Here is a 22,084-nt window from a genome sequence, read left to right as displayed (position 1 = left end):
AGTTTGGTTTTGTGATTTGTGCATGGCATACCATGATTAAGATTTGGGGTTGTGAGGAAGGAAGAACAGCAATGTCTCTGAACAAAATTAATTGTTCCTTTTAGCTGGGTCTCACAGTCAAGATGTTTCGCAGCCCTGAGACTGAAGGCATGTTAATGCAAAAAGAAACAGGTTGAGCTAAGACAGACCAGTTCAAATGATGTGCATTGGATGGCAAGTCTTTCTTTTTGACTCTTCCTGCAGCTTTGTCCTTTGAGAAAAGGAGCAGTCTTCACTTTTGGGCACGTTTAACTGTGACAAGTTTGGTTGGTTGTAAACCACACAGTATAATTTCTCTCGGCAGTGGTGCTGAGTGACCAGTTTTACCACCACTGGTAGCTTTGGAAAACAGCCACAGTATTTGTAAGAATTGTGATGATAATTGCACAGGAGAATGGAGTTTCTATCTAATTTTGTGTGTGGTAAGTTTTTATTGTCATGGTGTCAGTTGTACAGTAGGTACTAAACATGGCAATTACTTTGAAGAATGATTTTGTGATACTCTGTGGAATTGCCAAGACCTTGTGATCTTCACTGTTCAAAGTGTTAATATCAGATAAATCAATGTGGTATTTTTGCACAGTATTTTGAAGAATATTAATTTAAATGACACTTTCTGTACATAGGTTTTCTTCTCATTTACAGAACCAAATGGTAAAATCTAAAGAGTCATGAGTGCCTGATTAAGCTAAAAATAAGCTCTTGCAATCCTTTAACCTTTTCTCTTGTTCTGTGCTCTTTGTTGCATATTGGGGTAGGAGTTGAAAAAACAATGACTCTTTTAGATAACAAGTATTGAATGCCCGTGCTGTAGATCCCTACCATAAATATTAGGTGCCTTTTTTTTTAATTTTAACCATTGGTCAATGAAAGCATTTGTTTATTAACCTATATTCATAAAATAGTGGCCCATTCTATTTCAGGCTGAAAATGGCAGGCACTCTCTCTTTAAATATGAAAACTTAAATTTTCTGGGACTTGGCTCAGTTGCAGACAAGGACCAAAAATTTTAGTGTCAGACTAGGAGAGCTGTGCTGACTGTAACGTATGCTGCTCTCTAGATCCTAATTCCAGCTACACACCCCCTAACCCCCATCCCAACCCCCAACACATTACTTTCTAGGATTATCTTGCAAGCAATACAGCTTTGGGAGGGCTTTTTTTGGATACTGCCTTACTTCCCTTGCCCATTCCCCTTTCTCATTTCTAGTTGGAATTTAGTACATGTTTACCTTCAACTTTCTAAATGAAAAGATGCTCTGATATCTCCTTTCAAACATCTTAAATTTTGAGGTATTATTGAATGTTGCTAGATGTTGAGAAATGTGGCTACAATTGTCTGAACAGAATGTGGTTTCTTTGAATTTATAATTATAAAGTCTGTGTTTTCATTTATAAGGTAGGTATATTTGAATATATTTTAAGTGAAAGTCAAATTATGTGGGAGGAGGTCTGCTTTGGGTTTTAAGACTTACTACATTATTTCGTTCCATGCCTATGAGAGAAAAAATGGAGAGTGTACCTTTATGGAATTTGTCAGCAGAAAATATTATTTTCATTCTCCATCCTCAGGGATAGCCTGAAATTCTTCTTACTTTCGGACATGAATTATTATCACATTGGTCTTTTCAGCCTCCTGAAACATTCACACTATGTACTTTTGTTAATGTGTTTTTGTAGTTATCAGCATTTTTTTGCTGTAATGCCATGGGTTTTAGTCCAAGATATTTTTTTAAATGAAATTTATACTTGTAAGGATCCTGTCATGGAGATGATTGCTGAAAAAATGGTATATCCTCAAGAGAGGGAAGCAGAACTCCCAAGTTCAGGTGTATTAGGGTATCCTAATAGCCTCCCTCCTTTCCTGTTAGTCATATCCCCAGCGAGTTCTGTTTTGGTTTGGGTTTTTTTAACTATTTTTATTTTCCTACTAAGCAGCAAGGGTAAAGAATTAAGTATGTACACATACAGGAGAATGATAGTCTTAACAAGGACCTTCTTGAGAGGAGACATTGAATTTTTGGAAAATGTGTTTGCCTATATGGATAAACACAGATGAGATGTGATTAGCACTGTTGATGTGTCAGTTTGCTGTCCCATAACTTTGTTGCTATTCTCTGAAAAATAGTGAAAAAAGCTGTTGAAATTTTGTAGATGCAAAGCTTTGAAATTAGTTTTGTGTGGGGAAAAGAGGAAGCATTTTACAGTAACTTTCAAAGTACTGTCGTTTTTAAAGCAGCTTGATAATATCTTATTAGAAGAATTATTTATTCCTTTGACTGTCTTTTATGGAGTCCTACAAATACCTCAATATCAGTTTTAACAGTTCCATGGAAATAATGCTCAGTAGAATATATTTTTAAATGTGGGATTTTTTAAGTAATAACCTTTTAATGCTGGTTTAGGGGTTTCCATTCAGAATTTTGGCTCATTCTTGCATTCATTGATTTAAAGAATTAGATATTTGTCAAGAACTTCCTGACTAAAACTTCCTCCTACTTAGAAACCAAACCCAATTATTTCTGGCAAGCTGCTTTTCCTGCAAAGGACACACACAGTGACCTTTATACAGCAGGTTGGAATGTTTCTGAAAGTCACTGTAGTTCTGCCCAGTATATCAACACAAGTCTGTAAACATGATTTATTATTCCTTGCAATTTCTTTTTGTTATTTTGAAGCTGTGATATTGTGTACTGATTTTTTTTTTTTAAATATTGAAAAGTAGTAAGTTGAAATTGTAGGCTGCCTAAAAAAAAAAAAAACCCCAAAAAAACCCACGTACACAGAATATTACTCCTTGGTCAGACAAAACTAGCATATTTTTGTTACCAGTCCCAATTTTGGTTTTGGAGAATTGCCAACATGAAGCATGAGTCTTACTGGCAGCTGTATGGCGTTAGCCCTGTTTTTGAGAACCTTTAAGTGACATTGAATGCCATTTGTTTATCAGTGAATCAGAGGAGTATTTAGTTCACACAGGCTATAGTGAGCCATGTGCATCCTGCCTGGGCTGCAAACAATCGGCAGCAACAGGAAGCTGCTTTGCACTAGCTTTGAAGGACAACAGAGCTTGTTTGAAAGCTGAGTGTAAAAGCAATCTAGCTGAGGAATTGTCTCAGCTAGTGCTTGCACATCTGGGAAGCAGGTTTGTGTTTCATGAAGTCCTTGCCAAACTGGTAGGAGCTGGGTGTGTCTAGATCTAACTTCGTCTCTTGAGAAGCCAAGCTTTGATTTTGCAAGATTTATTTTTTAAAAGTCTTCATTCTATTTGATTGTTTGGTGTCTTTTGTTTGGGTTTTTTTTTAGGAGGTCCAAACATATGGGCCATCACCTCTGAAGAGCGGGCCAAGCATGACAAACAATTTGATAGCCTTAAACCCACAGGAGGCTACATTACAGGTTGGTCAGAAATTCTGCATTACACATTAACTTCTGTGTACACATAAGTATCTTTGTGTAACAGTTTGAAAGCTATTTCTAGCCCTTTTGTTGTGTGACTAATAACCCTGCTCTTTGGGCAAACACCCATGAGTTATTACTAAACTTCTACAGACTTTGGGCTAAAATTTGGCACAGGAACGCCCTTTTGTTAACCCTGCCACTTCTGCACCTACTGGTTATATGCTGTCATTCTGTCTAGTTACAAGAAAGAGTATCAAGTGAAATCTATGCTTTGATGGGAGCTTGCCAAGGAGCACTTACAGTAGCTCTTGTGACAAGTGATGGCAGAGACACCAGAAGTGTCTCTACTCTGTCTGAACAGTGTTAGAGAATACTGTGCTGTTAGAGGTCTTTGTTTTGGGGGAGGAAGCAGGGAGAGAGATGCTGACAGCTTGTTCTTGTTAATGACTGCTTGAAATTTATTAATCCTTGGACCTTCAGCGAGTTCTGGATAATGGCTGTTAGTTCCATTCAGCTGCTTCTCTGAAACAATTGAATCATGTTGCTATACACCTTGATTTCACTGGCAAACATGACTTAATTTAAGAACACCCCATTCTTTGTGTGCGGGTGAGCACTAAAGACCAGCCCTGATCACTCCTACCCTCCTAATTTTCTGCTAATGCCCTATCTGGACATTGATGGCCCCAAAAAGACTGATCCAAGAGATGGAAGTTTTGGAACATCCACATCTGGCCTTGGTTCTGGCTTAGTGATACATAAATCCTGCTTGGCCAGACAGCTTGAGAAGGCTGGTGTTTACCACCAGCTGAAAAGTTTGCATTCCCATGTATATCTGCATGTTTATTATTTTTGACAAGTGCTTGAAGTGAAAAGTTATGTATTAATATAAGGGAATACAGAGTTGAAAGAATAACCTGAAGTCTTAGTTTTCAGCATCTGTAATTCAGTCCTAGGTAAGCATAAACAACACTACCTGACTTGAATTAAACAGCACAATCAATACCAATTGATGTGGAACTTGGTATTGGACTGCACAAAAGTTCCGATTCCCTTCCTGAATTACTGAAGTAGTGGATATTCAGTGACAGAACAGAAAATTATTTAGGATGTGATATATTTCTTTTTTTTCTAGAGAGGTGGTACTTAAGGAAGGAGAGGGAAAGAAGTAGCATGCACATCCTTTCCAGTAAAAGTAATTGGGTCAGGACTCAGTTTTCCATCAGTTTTACTTCTTTAAGTCTTGTTTCTGTTAAACTGTTGGCAACTATTGATTTTTGACCTGTTAAAGCTTTTTGTAGTGATTTGAAATCACTTCACAGAGCAAGGAACTGTAGAATACATGGACATCTGACTGTCACTCTATGAGTTAGGTAGTACAAAACTGGAAAGCTTGGCATCTGACATGCTGCTTACATTTGACGTTCAGAGCCCACAAGAATGTGCTGAGGTCTTCTGAAAATCTATGTCTCTAGTGTAAAAGTCTGTCTGTCTATCTTGTTTATCGTAGGTGATCAAGCACGTACCTTTTTTTTGCAATCAGGTCTACCAGCTTCAATCCTTGCTGAAATATGGTAAGGTATTCTTTCCTTTTTTATTTTTTAAGACAGGTGCATAGCATTCAAATACTGTCTTTGGTATGTTGTGTTGTTTCAAAGAGGCTTTCAACAGTCAGACAAGAAGCATTGTCTGAATCGTTGAAATTTTATTAAATTTAGAGAGATTGAGCCTATATGTGTGTAAACAGTTAAAAAGCAATACATTTCAAAGTCTTTCTTCTGATGGTAATTCAAAGTGGATCATATTGAACACAGCCTTTTTAAATTATGATAGGTACTTGAAACAGAAAGCAATGATAAATTTCCGCTTTCATAGCAGGAAATGCCTTCTGGATTGCCACAAAGGTGGTTGTTAAACCTTGTCTTTACGTCTTTTTCCATATTATTATTTAAAATATAGGAAACCCCACTTCAATAATACGGAAAAAGATAAATAATGGGTTAAAGAATTGCTGGAGATGCTAAATTGAATGATGTTTGAAATACTAGTAAGCACAAAAAATGACCATAAGTTTGGGGAAAAAAATTATATGCTACTAAACTGGTAGTGGAAAATACACTGAAAGTAGAAGATAGGAAAAAAAATATTTTGAAGGAACAGAAAATATTAGTAGAAGGTCAGTTATAATACACTGTAAGATGTATTATAATACACCAACCAATGCTGTAATACAGGAAATGGAGGAAGTGCTGTTCTTTGCTGCCTGTATGTGGTGGTTGCAAAACTTGTGCTACAAAGAGGAAAATGTCTGTGTTCTCAGCCTTTACTAGAATTTTTCATTTGAAGTTCTCAGTAAAGTTACCTACTTCTGACACTCCAAGTGCCTCAAAGAGTGTTTTTTGCATCGGGCCTTGGGGTTTTTATACTGAATAGGAACAGAAGGAAAGGGAAAATATATCTTAATATTGCCCAATTTCTTTTTTTTTCCTAAGTTTATTTACATTCCTGTGCCTGATCCTCACCTGTTTAGGTATTAGGAAGATTTCATATTTTCTGTTTGACCAAACATTTTGTCTGTTTATATATGCACAAATAGATGTTATATATATTTTCCATTATATTTATTTGGAAAACAATGAAGGCCATGTGGATATCAAGCTTTAGAAAGCCACTGTCTGTGAATTAATGCAGATCCACGGTGGTATATAGTACCTTTAGCAGGTTTGGGCATCCTTCTTTTTCAGATTCTTCCACTAATTCCTTGTATTGCCAGCCATTAGTTCAAAGTAATTACTCTGGCCAACACCATAGAAAGAAGCATAGCAGAAGCATATCTGTAGCAACAAGTGTATCCACCGAACAGGAGACTACTACTTTTCTGATTGTCTTCCTGCTTTCTCAGACGTTAAATAATACACAGAAACTTTAAAACTGAAGCCTGCAGAAGACTGCCAAGTGAATTATACTTAATACAGCTAGATAGACATTATGTTTGGAAGTCCAGGTTCACCTTCAATACGTCTAGACTGGCAAGCTAGAAAAATTAAGATCTGCAACCTTCTGAGGGTTTGAATGTTGGAGAAAAAAACACTTCTACAAATGATTGCTGTATGTTTGTTGGCTTTTTTTGTGCAAAAGCAGTAAATAAATTTGATAGAAAAGCTTTTCATAAAGTGTAAAAGTTTACTTTTCTTCCTTGTGGGCTTTTAAAATGTAATTTTATTTTGTTTTTAAGGACACTATCAGATCTGAACAAGGATGGAAAAATGGATCAGCAGGAGTTCTCTATAGCAATGAAACTCATCAAGCTGAAATTGCAAGGGCAGCACTTGCCTGCAGTTCTCCCTCCTGTCATGAAACAAACTCCAGTATTTTCACCGCTAATGTCAGCTCGCTTTGGTACTTATGAATATACAGTTTTTGGTGTAGTGTACACTTAAGTGTAATGTACAGTTAACTGCAGCCAAATACAAGCATTAATCTGACCACAACAGTTGAGTGAATCAGTAAGAAAACCTCAAGGATATTGTCACAAAGTCACTTTCTTGACATTTTGATATTTCATTCTTTTAAGACATCTCATCATGAAGGAAAACATTCTATTGAATGTTGACATGAGGTGCAAGAAGGCCATTCACATTTACCATCTGACTTGCAAACTGTCATGTGGTGTTTTTTTTGTCTTCCTCCTACTCATTCACCTATTTATACTTGGGGTTTTTTAACTTGAACTTACTAAAGGTTGGAGTTTTGGTACAGTGCTTACTTTAAATATTTTTTCAAACTGAATCATTGTCTAGTTAGCTTATATGATCAGTTGAATAATAATAAGATTTTTTTTCCCTTTTCTAACAGTTTTTTGGGTTTGAGTGCATACTTGTGTTGATTTGAAGAATGAGTATATGTAGTGACTTCAACTGGATTACAAAATCAGTGCATGCTTCTATGCTGAGATTAAATGTGTGCATATATTAAATACACATGATTTAAAATATCTGCCCATCCACAAATCTTGTGTGTTTATATGCAAATGCATGCATTTAGAGAGAGCTATGATTGGCATACAATTACTTCCTATTAACCTTCCATTATATTAACTGCATACTGTCTTCCACAAGGTTCAGCCAGTAATTCGAGTGCCTTTATTTGCCTCAGGGAGTGATCCTAAAGAAACCATTTGCCAGGGATGCATCCCCAAGTATTGACTTTTCACCTGTACAGGTGGTTTCAAGGCTGACACCTGGGAGAGCTTTAGTTCAGAAATGATATCAGCTTTCCCTGTAGAGGATTGTCACAACTTTTGAGTTGTGTTTTAATTCTGTCACAGAGGCCAGATGTGGAAAGACTTGTTGACGAAGTAACTATAGCTGCAATTGTGGAAAACTAGGAGTTGTTCTTTTATGAAACACTAGCAAAATCTACCTTGAGGATTAATTGCTTTCAGGGATACTTTTTCTTTTATTAATTCATGTTCTTCAGTGTATTTTCCTCCGCCAGCTCTCTAGTCTACACTTTAGAGAAAGTAAATATTATGCACAAGCATCTGGTTTAGGTCATTGTATCTCTGGATGTAGGTTGCTTTATGTAGTTTCTGTCTAGCATAATGCAGCCAACTTCTTGCTGGAGCCTCTGCAGTATTAAATCGTGCATTGTTGGATTTTGCTCTAGGAATGGGTAGTATGCCAAATCTGTCCATGCCAACGTCTATGTCCACGATCACACCATTAGCTCCCATGTCTATGACCTCCATGACTTCCATTCCTCCTTTGGTTATCTCTGCTCCCCTGGTGCCTTCTGTCAGTACCTCCTCGTTGCCAAATGGAACATCCAGCCTTCTGCAGCCTTTGTCCATACCTTTCTCTTCAAGTAAGTATAATACAGTCCAGTACTCGCTTTCAAAACTGTGGATCTTATTTTCATCATGGCTTGTTGCAGACAGGAATGCTAATACTTGCACATGAGTTCTTAAAACTCCAAAAATTAGAAGTTGTATTTTTCCCAACTTTTTCACATTTGTCAAATTGGTTCTGACTAGTTAATCTTCACAAGAAGACACTGATTAGCTTTACTTATTTCTGTCAAAGCCTTGATTGTTTATTACAAAGCATTGCTTTATACTTGGTTGTTTTACAGCTTTTTATTCTGGATTTGTTTGTTTGTTTCAGCTTTGCCTCATACTGGTTCTTTAGGTCCCATGGCAGGAGGGTTTGGTGGTACCAGTATACAGAAGGCACAGTCATTAATCGATTTGGGATCTAGCAGGTATGAAAGTTAAATTTAAAATGGTTATACCTTAGACTAGTTTATAAATAATATATTTTGAATATAAAAGAATCCATAAGTTTTTGGAAGGCGTACTACTGAAGTCTGTTTAATATGATCTACTGAGTCTGAAAATAGATTGTTATGCACAGTAAATAAGATTTTGAGTAAATCTAACAAAGATATCCAGAGTTGTCAGGAAGTTCAAATAAGAGAATGCAGTGACAGAAAGAAGAGAATGCACTTCAATAGTCAATAGAGGTAAAGCTTACCAAGTGGTTATAAAAACAATGTTAATGGATTGATATGCTTATTCATTATAGAGGGCACCATGTAATTAGCAGATGTGTAGGAATAACTTTTGTTATAAATATTTATGTGTGCATTTGTTTTTTGAATAATAGAAGGCTGTGAATCTTTGTAATCAGCTGCTCACTTTTGCTAATTTCATAGTGTTGCCATAGATGAAGTGAGGGACTGGGCTCATCTAGCCAATTGAGTACTGGGGGACATTCTCCCAAAACACAGTCCAGAGGGTGTTGCAGCCCCAGCTCAGTTCCAGGTATCTCAGAACAGCTTGCACCTCTTTGTTGCTTGATACAATGCGTTTAAGACGAATGTGTATGTAACTTTGGGCTCTTCATACAAGCAGATACTCGATGCAGCAGATGTTCATTAAGATGGTTGTAGGCATGGTGTGTGCCTGTAGCCATGGGGAATGCCTGTAATCATCCTTTTTCTTTTTCTTTTTTTCTTTGCTGGTGTTGCAGTGTTACAGAGTAGCTCTTCTTCAGTGTAACTGTTGACAGCATTTTCACTGTCACCTTATCTAATTCCCTGCAAAGGATGTCTGTCCAGCGTCATGCCCGAAAGGCTTTGTTTATATCAGCATTCTTTGCTTTGGATAACACTGCAAATAGTTTTGGCTTGAAAGAGTAGGGGATTAGCTTTAACAAGACAGGCTGGATGCACCTGGATTTGTCTGATCTTCAAAGGTGGGACACTGAAAATGCTGGCAGTTGCATGTAGACGGTTTATAGGTATAACTAAACACTCCATCGGTGTATTCTGCAGAAGCTGAGTATGTTGGAGAAACACCATTCAGCCTGTCATTGTTCCTAATAGAAAGAATAGGTAGAGATGGAATATAATGGCTTTAGTAGCTTTAGAAGCTGCTTTTGGTTGTGAGTTTATCAAATACATTTTTTGTTCATGGTTATTCATTTACATACCTCTTACAGTTACTTAGACATCTACCCAAGGCTTCACAGCCCTTGTAAGCATTCTTGTGAAACTTCAAATGTTTGCCTATGGTTTCTTCGGTTTTTGTTTTGTGGTGATGGACTGAGGCGTAAGTACCTGTGATACCAAGGGAACAGGATCTATTCAGAAGTTACCTTGTAGATATGTGTCCCTGCTTTCATAGTAAAATTCCATATTGGTGTTGAAAGTCTCTATCATTTTTGATCAATCATGGAGGACTGGTGAGGTGCCTGAGGACTGGAGAAAGGACAGTGTCATTCCAGTCTTGAAAAAGGGCAAGAAGAATGGCCCAGGAAACTACAGACTGGTCAGCCACACCTCCATCCCTGGAAAGGTGATGGAACAGCTCATCCTGGATGCACTCTCAAAACACAGAGAAACTCAACATGGATTCACTAAGGAGGAATCCTGCTTGACCAACCTGATAACCTTCAATGAGAGTATAACCGACTGGCTGGATGAGGGGAGAGCAGCAGATATCATCTACCTTGACTTCAGCAAAGCTTTTGACCCTGTCTCCCATAACATCCTCATCAGTAAGCTCAAGCAATGTGGCTTGGATGAGTGGACAGTGAGGTGGATCGAGAGCTGGCTGAATGACAGAGCCCAGAGGGTGGTGATCAATGGCACAGAATTGAGTTGGAGGCCTGTGGCCAGTGGAGTTCCACAGGGTTTGGTTCTGGGGCAAGTCTTGTTCAACATCTTCATCAACAACCTGGATGAGGGGACAGAGTATACCCTCAGCAAGTTTGCTGATGACACCAAGCTGGGAGGACTGTCTGATTCCCCAGAAGGCTGTGCTACCATTCAGCGGGATCTCAACCGGCCTGAGAGTTGGGCACAGAGGAACCTCATGAGGTTCAACAAGGACAAGTGCAGCGTCCTGCATCTGGGAAGGAACGACCCCATGCACCAGAACAGGCTGGGGATTGATCTGCTGGAGAGCAGCTCTGCAGAGAGAGACCTAAGAGTGCTGGTTGACAATAAACTAACCATGAGCCAGCAATGTGCCCTCGTGGCCAAGAAGGCCAGTGGCATCCTGGGATGCATTAAAAAGACTGTGGCCAGCAGGTTGAGGGAGATTCTCTTACCCCCTCTACTCTGCCTTGGTGAGGTGAGGCCTCATCTGGAGTATCATGGGCTACCCAGCTGAAGAGGGACAGGGAACTTCTGGAAAGAGTCCAGCTCAAAGCCACCAAGATGATCTGGGGACTGGAACATCTTCCTTACGACAAAAGGCTGCAGGACGTGGGGCTGTCTAGCCTGGAGGCTAAGAGGAAGCTGAGGGGAGACCTCATTAATATTTAATTAACTTAGTTCACATCAAGTATTTAAAGTGTGTTCATCAAGAGGATGGGGCAACACTTTTTTCTGTAGTATCCAGTGGTAGGTTTAGGGGTAATGGACAAAAGCTGAAACACAAAACGTTGCACTTAAGGAAAAACTTCTTTACTGTTTGGATGAGGGACCCCTGGCACAGGCTCTCCAGGGAGGGTGTGGAGGCTCTTTCTCTGGAGGCTTTCCAAACCCTCCTGGATGCATTCCTGAGTGACTTGATCTAGGTGGACCTGCTTTAGCAGGGGGATTGAACTTAAATGATCTTTAGAAGTCTCTTCCAACCCCCACCATTCTGTGGTTCTGTGAAAATATTTAAAACAATTTAGCAGAGGTAAAACAGTGAAAGTTTTTTCATATTACCAGAATCTATATCATCTGTTCGCCTATTATGAAGCTAATTTACTTATAGTTCTTTCTCTCTCTTTCTCTCTCTTTCTCTCTCTTTCTCTCTCTTTCTCTCTCTTTCTCTCTCTTTCTCTCTCTTTCTCTCTCTTTCTCTCTCTTTCTCTCTCTTTCTCTCTCTTTCTCTCTCTTTTTATTTTTTATTGTATTTCAGTTCAAATTCTTCCTCTAGTGCTTCACTAGTTGGGAATTCACCAAAGATTACATCGTCAGACTGGGCAGTTCCTCAGGCCTCCAGATTAAAATACAGACAGAAATTTAACAGTCTTGATAAAAGTATGAGTGGATATTTATCAGGTGAGTATGACATTTGATATGGAAAGGGAAAAGCATCGATGTTTTATGGCTCTGGAAAGTCACAGCTGAGGGATGGAATCCTGGCTTGGAATATGACTTCCCTATGAAATAAAAGCTGAAATTGTTGCAATTCAGACATATGCAGGAAAAGGGTGGGTTTCAGCTACTGGTTCCGGTCAGCCAAGAAATGGAAATATCCATGAGTTTATTGGCTTGGGCCCTGTGTTTGACCTGGAGGGCCTTGAGAGGACAGCAGTCTCATCAGGTGGACTGGGGAAGCTAAAGCTACAGCAGAAGAGTGGCAGTGGTGAGTTCTAACTGGAAGAGAGAACCATAAGGCTGGGGAAGTTACTTAGCTCCATCAAGTCAGCAGTCATTTTTCAAGCATCACTCTTTGGTCTGAGACTCTTTCTTATAACTTCATAAAATGGGAGACATCTCACAATCATTTTTGTGCCATGTGCTTCTATGTATATGTATTAGTAATTGCTTTGATATTTGACCTTTATCCTGTCAAAGAATGCAATTTAGGAAAGACTACAGCCATTGGTTGGAATTTGCAGAAGTAGTTTAAGGGAGGCATTCCTTCTTGGCTTTTGATTACGTTTGTGCTGTGTCGTGGCATTATAGTGGTTTCAAAAGACTTCACACAAAGTTGCTACAAGAGTAGTGTTTTATGGAAGTTCTTATAAAACTATGTTGCTCACAGTAATGCAGCCAGTAGAGCACTGGTCAAGGAGTTAGTGGACGTAAAGTCAATATCTCTGTCTGTAGCTGGCTACGTTTCCCATTTTCAATAAGCACTTACCAAGCCTCTGCCTCAGTTTCTTAACATACAAAAAAGGAAGGCAGTTCTCTTTTGTGAAAGGGACTCGCTGCTTTTTATCTTACTCAGTTGATTTTGGGCTGAAGGTTTCATCACCCTGCCTGGAAAGGTATGTGGTTCTGTGTTATCAAAAGAAAGCTGATGGCTTTCCAGCATGCTAGCTCAAGCTTTAGGTAGACAGTCAGCTGTGCTTTTTCATGCCAGTTTTTCATGTCCCTTTTTCATGCCAGTTTTTGTGTTAGATGCTTCAGGTGAAAAAAGGTACACTGTCTTTGTGTTCAGATTGTAATGCCAGTTGTTAAGCTTGAAAGTAAAGCCAACTGTCAGCCACTGATGAAAATAGATTAGATTAATGTTAAAAATGAACATGCCCTAGTTCATGACCCATTTTTTTTTGCTACAAGTGAATCTTTGTTCAAAGTGTTTATTTTTATTAAAATCTTTTATACTTTCACTAAGGATTTCAAGCAAGGAATGCCCTTCTGCAATCAAACCTTTCACAGACTCAGCTGGCTACTATTTGGTAAGTTTAGTTACCGATTCTGAATTCAGTGTGTTTATTGCTTTAAGAGAGGAAATGTACTTTGTTTAAGAAGAAACTATAAAGGAACACCATAGATCAAAAATCATAAACTGAAACTAAGCTACTTCTTAAACTAGTTTTTTCATTAGTCATCTTAGTTTGTTCAAAAGATATCTTTACATAATATACTATTTTTACTTTCTGTTCTTTTAAGCTCCATACAATGGTACGGTCATGAATTTCAATTTCCGATTCAGTGATGCAGTAGTTTAGCTGAGGTGAGGGTTGGTTTGTTTTAAAAGTAAGATCCTGAAATCAAGTTTGTTAGTTTAAAATACAGTTAGTTTAAAATCCCTCTTCAGACTTCAGGAGTTTTACTGTGGATCCCTAAACATATCTACGTATGACACATGTGGTAAGACTTGCCTTTACTATGGTCATGGAAATGGTTACAATTATCTGAAAGCTTGAATAATTTGCCCTGCTAGATATAGTAGTTTTGATTATGCCTTCAAACGTAACTTGGTTATACTGTGGAGAAGATGAACAGCCCAAGTTTCAGTTTTGGCCCAAAGTAAGGAATTAATAATATTTCTACTAGGGTACCATATTCATGGTGTAGTTACTGTAGCAGTGGTACTGATATGTGTGAGGAGTGCTGGCCTCTGAATGTAATAAAATTTTGTTTCATCATCTCCTGCTTTTGTTTTTCACTGTGGGGTGTGTATGGGTGATGTTTTTTGTTTGTTTGTTCATTTCCTTTTTGGTTTTAGTAAGGGGATTTTTTTAACTGCTTATTGAACAAGCTTTTATTTTATTAAGCATTTTTCTGAAGTGCAGTCTAAGGACACATTCTTGCAATTATATCTACATAGATCTTTGAGGAAGGTTCCTGCTCACTTGCTGCCATCTCTGGAAACATTTCACTGCTTTCCCCACCTGTACCACCTCCACCCCTTGGTTGTGTGGGGAGCATTTTGTAGGCTAATGATGTGATTGTGTGGTTTCCCTCCTCCTTACAGAGGACTGGTGATCTTTTGCCTACCATTGCATGGTACTGTGGGGCAGCTCATGTCTTCCCTGCGCTGTTGAGGAGACACAAGGGGAAAAAAGAATTCTGTGCAAAGGTTCCCGTTGCAGAATTTGAAATAATTGTATATAATGGTTTTTTTTGCTTTAAAAAAAAATCTGAAGTGATTTCTAGTATGTTGAGCTGTTTAAGAACAGTCCTGGATTCTCTTCCCAACTCTTCTCTGGGTAATGCAGTAAATCTAGAGTTGTCTCTTAACCTTTCCTACACTTTTTGCTGTGTTTTATGGAAACATCTGAATAGCAGTAAGTTACTTATAAAAAATCTCACTTCATCAACTATTAATGTTATTAACTGTAGTTATTTTTAGCAGAATATTTCACAGGAATTCTCTATTTTAAAATACATTTTTACAGTAAATTTTTTCAACTATCGTTTGTGAGTAATAGAGATGTTTGGTTCTAATTATTATTGCTGTTAAATCTGTGCAGGTCACTGGCTGATATTGACGGAGATGGACAGCTGAAAGCTGATGAGTTTGTGTTAGCCATGCACCTAACTGATATGGCCAAAGCTGGACAACCTCTGCCGCTAACTCTGCCTCTTGAACTGGTACCACCTTCTTTCAGGTATATCGCTGAGGGAGTGAAACAATATATATTTTCAATGGAAGCATTTTATACAAAGAAAACAACTGTGTTACTTCTCTAACAATGGTGAGTTGTTGTTTTTTCCTTCCAGAAGTGGAAAATACACCGAAAATATAAATGGATCTCTACCATCTTACCAGCCTGTGCAAGAGGAGGAGCCACAGAAAAAACACCCAGGTAAAACAAAATTCACATCCTTAATGTATAGGTCTGTCTTTGAAAGGCACTGAAACCATTAGAAAGTAGAAGACACAATCAGATCCCCAGGGAGCTTCATTTCAGGACTTCAGCTAGATCCCTTTTAACATGGATGGGAGAAAGGTTGTTAAGTGGACATAGTCAGCCTGTTACATCTAATAGAGTTGAGAAGTCAGAGATAGGGTATATTTTTAGCTGTGGGAAAGGAAAAGTGTGCTGATTAATAATGTATTTTGGAAAATAAATCCTTCATGGCCAAATACTGCCATGCTGCTGAAATATATTATTTTTCCAGTTGAAAGTTCCTGGCATTACTTTGTTCTGGACATTTTGAAAGCAAGGGGATTCCAATGCAGTTTAGTCCTCTGAAAACCAAGTGCAGTTTGCACATGATGTATATCATACTGTTGACTCCCTGATGCAACCAGCAAAGGTCTCTTAAGTTTCTCTCTGAGACATGACTGACTTCTCTTTTTGGAAGGGTAGTTGCTGGGACCCTAAAAAAATTCCTTTATTTCTCTTTTTTTCTCCTATACTGCAGTGATGGAGCTTGATCCTGTCTTGTTTTCTGCTCTTTTTAGCTCCAGGAGCTCTTACAGAGAACACCCCTAGAAACTAAACTCTTTCTCTTTGTGTTAATGTTTCTTGCACAGTGAAAAACCTTTCTAACAGAAGACAGTTATGTCTGTACAACTGGGATTTTTTTTCAATTGGAATAGACTTAGGAAAACGTAAAGGTTTTTTGAAAAGAAAAACAGTACTTCTAACATGTTTATGTCAGCTGTAACCCAACAACCTGAGCTTGCTGAAAGTAAAGTATCTGTCTTTAGTGGCATAACTAAGGTGTTTGAGAGCAGTGTTTTGCACAGGACTGAAATAACAGCCTTTCCTTATTTCAGTGACATTTGAGGACAAAAGGAAAGCCAACTATGAGAGAGGAAATATGGAGCTGGAAAAACGCCGTCAGGTCCTGTTGGAGCAACAGCAGAGAGAGGCTGAACGTAAGGCTCAGAAAGAAAGAGAAGAACAAGAGCGAAGAGAGAGGGAACGACAGGAACAGGAGCGGAAAAGACAACTCGAAATGGAAAGGCAACTGGAGAGACAACGAGAGCTGGAAAGACAAAGGGAAGAAGAAAGGAGGAAAGAAATAGAAAGGCGGGAGGTTGTTTTCTTGAAATTTACTTTTTTAATACTTTAAGGAATTATATGCATGCATACAGTAGCCACTTGACAGAGCATTCAAGTTCTGAATGTTAGCTTTGGCCCTGTCTCCTCACATGGCCACTGGCCGTTTGCCTTGGAGAGTGAAGATATTTTTTGTGTAAAAATATTGTGTCTGTTTTAAAGGAATCAAGTTTTTGTACGTCATGAAGATTTTCAGATACTTTGTAGGACAAACAGGGATTTTCTTGGACAGGCTTCTTGGATTTATGAAAAAATCTGCATACTCAACAAGATTGTACTGATTTCATAGTTGAGAATGTTTTGACAGTTGAATTTCAGATAAATTTGCTTCTACCTGGTGTCTCAGTGCATGCATAAGACTTGCATATTATATGTAGTTCTGTGAAATACTCAAAGGAGATTATGAATAATATCTGTCAATGTGCTTATTTATGGGCAGTATTCCAAGTTAAATGGACTTTCTTCCTGAATTATGTTGCTTCCCTTCATCCAGAGTTAGGAGCATGGCATGAAGAATCTTACAGGACCACTTCCTCCATTCTTTGATGCTGAAATATATAAGAGCACTTTATAAAAGATAGTGTGTTGTGTTGCTGTTTACACTATTTAGAAATAGAGCACATGATATTAAATCATGGTCTCTGAGTTATGCATCTCCATTGTAATTTAAGGCAACGTAACTTTTCTGCAGGCAGCAAAGCAAGAACTTGAGCGGCAGCGACGACTGGAATGGGAGAGAATTCGTCGCCAAGAACTTCTTAATCAACGTAACAGGGAGCAGGAAGAAATTGTCAAGTTGACTTCTAAAAAGAAGAGCCTTAATCTTGACTTAGAAGCCCTGGTAAGACAGAAATTTCACTACAGAACTTGAAATACAGTATCTTAAAGTACGCAAATCTTAGAATCTATGTTAATGACCCACTAGGAGTTTCAGTCCTGTGTTTTGGATGAGGAATTTGAAAGAGATATTTTGAGTTGTTTTAAATAATTAATCGTTAACTAATCTGCCCATGCATCTAGTGGAGAAGCAATTTCTGCCGCGTGGGGTATAATTTGCCTTTGATATCTTTCTAGACGGACAAACATCAGCAAATCTCAGGCAGATTGCAAGATATTCGAAGTAAAAAGCAAATTCGAAAAGCTGAGCTGGAAGTTTTAGATAAGAAATATGATCAAGAAATCATGGAAGTCAAGCAACTACAACAGCAGCTTCAGGTAGGGAACTTAATAGTAAGCCAGTAACTTACTTACTATTCTGTGTTTTGGTAATGCTGTTGGCAATACATCCCCACAGGGAGGAATAGTGCACCAGATTGAGAGGAAATCAGCCAGGCCATCGACATTGCAGAGGTTTTTAGTTTTATTTCTAGTGCTAAAGAAATTATTACCTGTATTACAACAAGCTGAGAGATTAATAAAGACACTTACCAAATCCTCAGCTGTTCTTTTGTGAACCGATAACAGTAAATTCTCTTTAATTATGAATTATTTTGTGTCTCCAGGCTGAAATTTATACGAGGAATATTTTCCTCTATGTAGAGCAAGTTGATCTCTGGGTTGAATTACTTGGCTGCTCTTTTTTTCTCTCTTTGATTAGCAAAACATGAATTATTTCAAATCAGTTGACTAGTGTAAGTCATCCTCTACTATATTTTTGTGTAATGCTCCTGCATTAAAGGGAAACTTTTTTTCATGCTCCTGGATATCACAGAAAGTTACTGTTTTATATTATATTGGAACAGTCAAAGTAAATGTTCTTGTGAAAATATCTACACTTTTAGCATGTCTTTTAATTTTTTTTCTAGCTGTGTTCATATTTTTGTTTGAAAAAGCATCAATTTTAATGGTATTTCTATGGAGAGTACAGAAGTAATTTTTTCTTCTACCCTGTAATTTGCGTCCACATTTTGTTAACATTAGTTGAATTTGTGTTTGAAAATTCACCCATTTTTACTTTCTAGTGTATAAAAAATATTAAAAAATTGTTATGTTGTTTTCCATGTCTCCAGGAATATCAGAATAAACTCATCTATTTAGTTCCTGAAAAGCAGTTGTTAAGTGAAAGAATTAAAAACACTCAACTGGAAAACACTCAGAGTAAGTGCCTGCAGATGGATTCTTTTCCATGTGCATTGCTAGCTTTTGACCACTTGTAAAAAAGGCTTAAAAATCTGGAAGAGCTAATCCCACCTTCACTTTTATATCTCTACAGTTAGTGCTATCTTAACATTGTTTCATCTGCATTGCATCACTTCGTTTGTGTTCTAAAGAATGAGCAAGTAAAGATTTGACTTGAAACATTATCTATACAGACTATGCAGCCCACAGATACTACTACACCTTTAACATCCTTGTGATTGTCTTAATAATAGTCTTATATAAAATTTACACTGGTCTTTACGTCAGATCACACTACAAGTCTCTGCCTAGATAAGCTTGCTATGAATTGGTCTGATACTAAAAGAAACAAGTTGGAAATTATTCTGTATGTGTAACATGTAATGTCTGTATGTCTCGGGTGTTGGGGCCATTTCTTCTTTATCCTGTATATGAATAAAAAGCTAAATCAAGGAATTTTTGTGAGGAAAGAGATTGGGAATGTGCACGTATTGGGAAAACGATAACATTAATGGCAAAACCAGAAATCCTCGTAAAATTGCTTGTTTTTCCTTTTGCAGGTACAGGCATCAGTTCAGTGCACAAGAGGTCTGTAGAAAAGGAAGAAATATGCCAAAGACTTAGGGAACAACTAGATGCCCTTGAGAAAGAAACTGCTTCTAAACTTGCTGAAATGGATGCATTTAACAGTCAGCTTAAGGTACAACTATTCTATAAATACTTAGTCTTACACTGATAAGCAGTATCTTTATTTCTTCATACAGTCATAGTGATTGGTGGCACTTCTATGAGGCTCCCAAAAAGGTTTTCCCAACTTTCAGTGTCAAATAAGAAATATCAAAAGTCGTGGAGTAAATAGTGCAGTAAAAGTACATTTAAAACTAATGTACTAGATAATGAACTTCTTGCTAGTCATTGCTTTGCATGAATCAACTGTTGCTCACTCTCAACTTTTGCCTTCTACAATTCATTTTGATCTAGAACTGAAATTTTTCAGGCCCTTGCAAATTTTCTTCGTAGAGTACTGGGTTATAATGACTAGTATTTTGAAGTTATGAACTGAAAATGTAACTTTCATTGAAAGAAATGCAGGGTTTCATGGTGCATAGTACAAGATCCTGATAGCAGACTTAGGTATTATCCTAAAAGTAAGCATAGACCACTCTTATTTGTGTAGAAGTTAAGAAATACTGACCACTGAAGCTGTTTTTGTTCCAGAGGCAGCTCTTGACTTGCCTAAAAATGCATACAGCTCTCAGGCAGGGCAGCATGCATCCTCTTAACTTTATTTCCCAGCTTACTCCATGTGGCATCGATGTGAATTTCCTCTTAAGCAATGGATTTACACTGGGCCAGCATGAGGGCTTTGCAGTGTCCAATAAAAAGAATACAAAAAAAAAAAGCAAACAATTTTAAGGAGTTTCTTTTCTTTTTAAAAAATGGCTAATAATAGCATGCATTTTTAGTTACTTATTTCTTGCATGGCTTGCTGTGTTCAGTGGCTGCCTCCACGATTCAGTCTTCCCTAAAATGTTTTTCAAAATACAGTGCAAAGATTAATTGGCTTTTTATCTGCCTTATCTTACAGTGTGAGAATATGGATGATTCTGTTCTTCAGTGCCTTTTGTCTCTGCTAAGCTGTCTCAACAACCTCTTCCTCTTACTTAAGGTTATTTTCTAATCTTTGGCTCTTTTAGTTTTCAATTATTTCGCAATTTTTCTCTGCTTACCCTTTCTGTTTGGATGTAAAACTGCTATTAAATTTTCCTAAAAGAAAATCGATAGGCTCTTTTTCTTTCTACTGGCTTTCACATCTTCCTAAAGACTTAAAATGTTCTTAACCTGCTTAGAAATTAAAACTGCAAAATACCGATAGCCATTTCATTTCTTTATTAATAGACTATGTTCACTAAATTGTTTATCCCTGATACTTTTCTTCTTAGTTAAGGTAATGTCAACCAAAAAAAAAACCTGTCTTAGATGGGAATAGTGTCTTCTCCCACTTTTCCATCTGTTGCTGTCTGCCTGTATCAAACAACTTAAGCTATGAGTCAGGTATATGAATTCTCGTCCAAATTTAAAAGCCTAGAAATAACAATATCCGGAATATGACATATGATCTATGACATGGCAAACTCAATGCTATTAAACCTTCAGATTAACCCAGTACTAAAACCTACCCAGTTTTACCTCAACACTGCTTTTGTCTGCTGGGGACAGAAATCTCACTTTGATCATGATTTATGAAGGGGGAAAAAAACAAAACAAAATTACTGAACTGACCTTTCCATTTTGCATAAGGGTTATTCTGTCCTTAAATCAAAGATACAAGAATTTTTCTAATGCAAGTTTGTTTCCACAGTGATCCTCATTTTCTATGCGAAATTAGAAGAAAACGTATTCCCAGATGAAGGTGTTTGAGGAAAAATTGTAGTCGATTGCTTGGTTGAGTTTGTTACTCCAAGTCGGTCTCTTCTCCCCAGTAATGAATGATAGGACATGAGGAAGTGACCTCAAGTTGTGCCAGGAGAGGTTGAGATTGGAGATGAGGAAGAACTTTTTACCTGAGAGGGCTATCAGACACTGGCACAGGCTGCCCAGGGAGGTAGTGGAGTCCCTCAAGATATTTAAAAGACAAGTAGCTGAGGTGCTAAGGGACATGATTTAGTGCTGAGCTTGGCAGTGGGAGGTTAGTGGTTGGACTTGATCTTAAAAGTCTTTTCCAATCAAAATGTTTCTATGTTTCCAACCCTTAAGATTCTGTGATTCTACAAGAACTTTCACTGATGCAGAAATATTGTTATCTTGCACTTTTTCTGTAAATTGCACAGTCTCATAGACGACGTGATTAGTGGTAGGATATATGTGTTTCTGCTCAGTGTGTATCAGTAGGATTCCTAAGAGAAACTAGTATCTTACAGCTGTTTTGTAACATGCTGAGGAACAATCCAAAGTAATTCCATTCTTGTTATTTTTACTTCTGTAAATTTAATTATCCAGAAGATCTGTGCTGATTTTCTGCTGTGCAAAAGTTTGTTGTCAGAGTGAGATGCAATAGGAATTGAAGGATGTGTTAAAATGAAAGAGCAAAATTGTGTTTACAGTAGAGGAAAATTCCAGTGTGAGTTAGTGTGTTTAGGCTGTGGCTTCCCACGGTGGTAAACCTACTGGATATTTTTATAAGTTTTTCTGATTTAAATAGATCACTCATTGCTCAGAAATCATTGCAAAAAAACAGCATGCTGCTGAAGGGATGCATTCTCAGATTTATGATACAATGTTGACTTTCAGTTGAAGTCTTCCTCCTTGTAGTTACTTAAAATATGCTTCATTGCCTTCTATGTCCATAGATAATGTTGTGCCTGAACACTCAGTTTTGTATCTTCCCTTTGCTGTTCTATTTGCTATGTCAATCAGGTGTATGACTGGAAGGGCTATTTGAAAGCCTAAGCTTCTGTTGACTTTCTTTACAGTGACCTCCAAGGACTACTGAAAACTTAATATTACTTTGTCCATTTGTATTAAAACTTGGTTCACAAAGCATTAAAATG

General features: G+C 37.7%; 1 protein-coding gene across 4 annotated transcripts in view; it reads left to right on the top strand.

Moving 5' to 3' along the window:
- Positions 1-22,084, top strand: part of ITSN2 (intersectin 2) — an 85,750-nt gene that overhangs the window by 28,214 nt on the left and 35,452 nt on the right. For all 4 annotated transcript variants that reach the window (XM_061990044.1, XM_061990042.1, XM_061990043.1 and 1 more), the window contains exons 3-16: positions 3,346-3,438; positions 4,952-5,015; positions 6,677-6,840; positions 8,110-8,307; positions 8,607-8,703; positions 11,861-12,003; positions 13,289-13,352; positions 14,874-15,011; positions 15,124-15,209; positions 16,130-16,392; positions 17,107-17,256; positions 17,490-17,630; positions 18,425-18,512; positions 19,094-19,233. In XM_061990044.1, coding sequence (XP_061846028.1) covers positions 3,346-3,438; positions 4,952-5,015; positions 6,677-6,840; positions 8,110-8,307; positions 8,607-8,703; positions 11,861-12,003; positions 13,289-13,352; positions 14,874-15,011; positions 15,124-15,209; positions 16,130-16,392; positions 17,107-17,256; positions 17,490-17,630; positions 18,425-18,512; positions 19,094-19,233 — 1,829 coding nt within the window. The remainder of the gene's footprint in view (positions 1-3,345; positions 3,439-4,951; positions 5,016-6,676; positions 6,841-8,109; positions 8,308-8,606; positions 8,704-11,860; positions 12,004-13,288; positions 13,353-14,873; positions 15,012-15,123; positions 15,210-16,129; positions 16,393-17,106; positions 17,257-17,489; positions 17,631-18,424; positions 18,513-19,093; positions 19,234-22,084) is intronic.

Source organism: Colius striatus, chromosome 2 (genome assembly GCF_028858725.1).
Source record: "Colius striatus isolate bColStr4 chromosome 2, bColStr4.1.hap1, whole genome shotgun sequence".
Lineage (NCBI taxonomy): Eukaryota > Metazoa > Chordata > Aves > Coliiformes > Coliidae > Colius > Colius striatus.
Note: the sequence above shows the minus strand (reverse complement) of the source record. Positions and strands in the feature narration are given on the sequence as shown.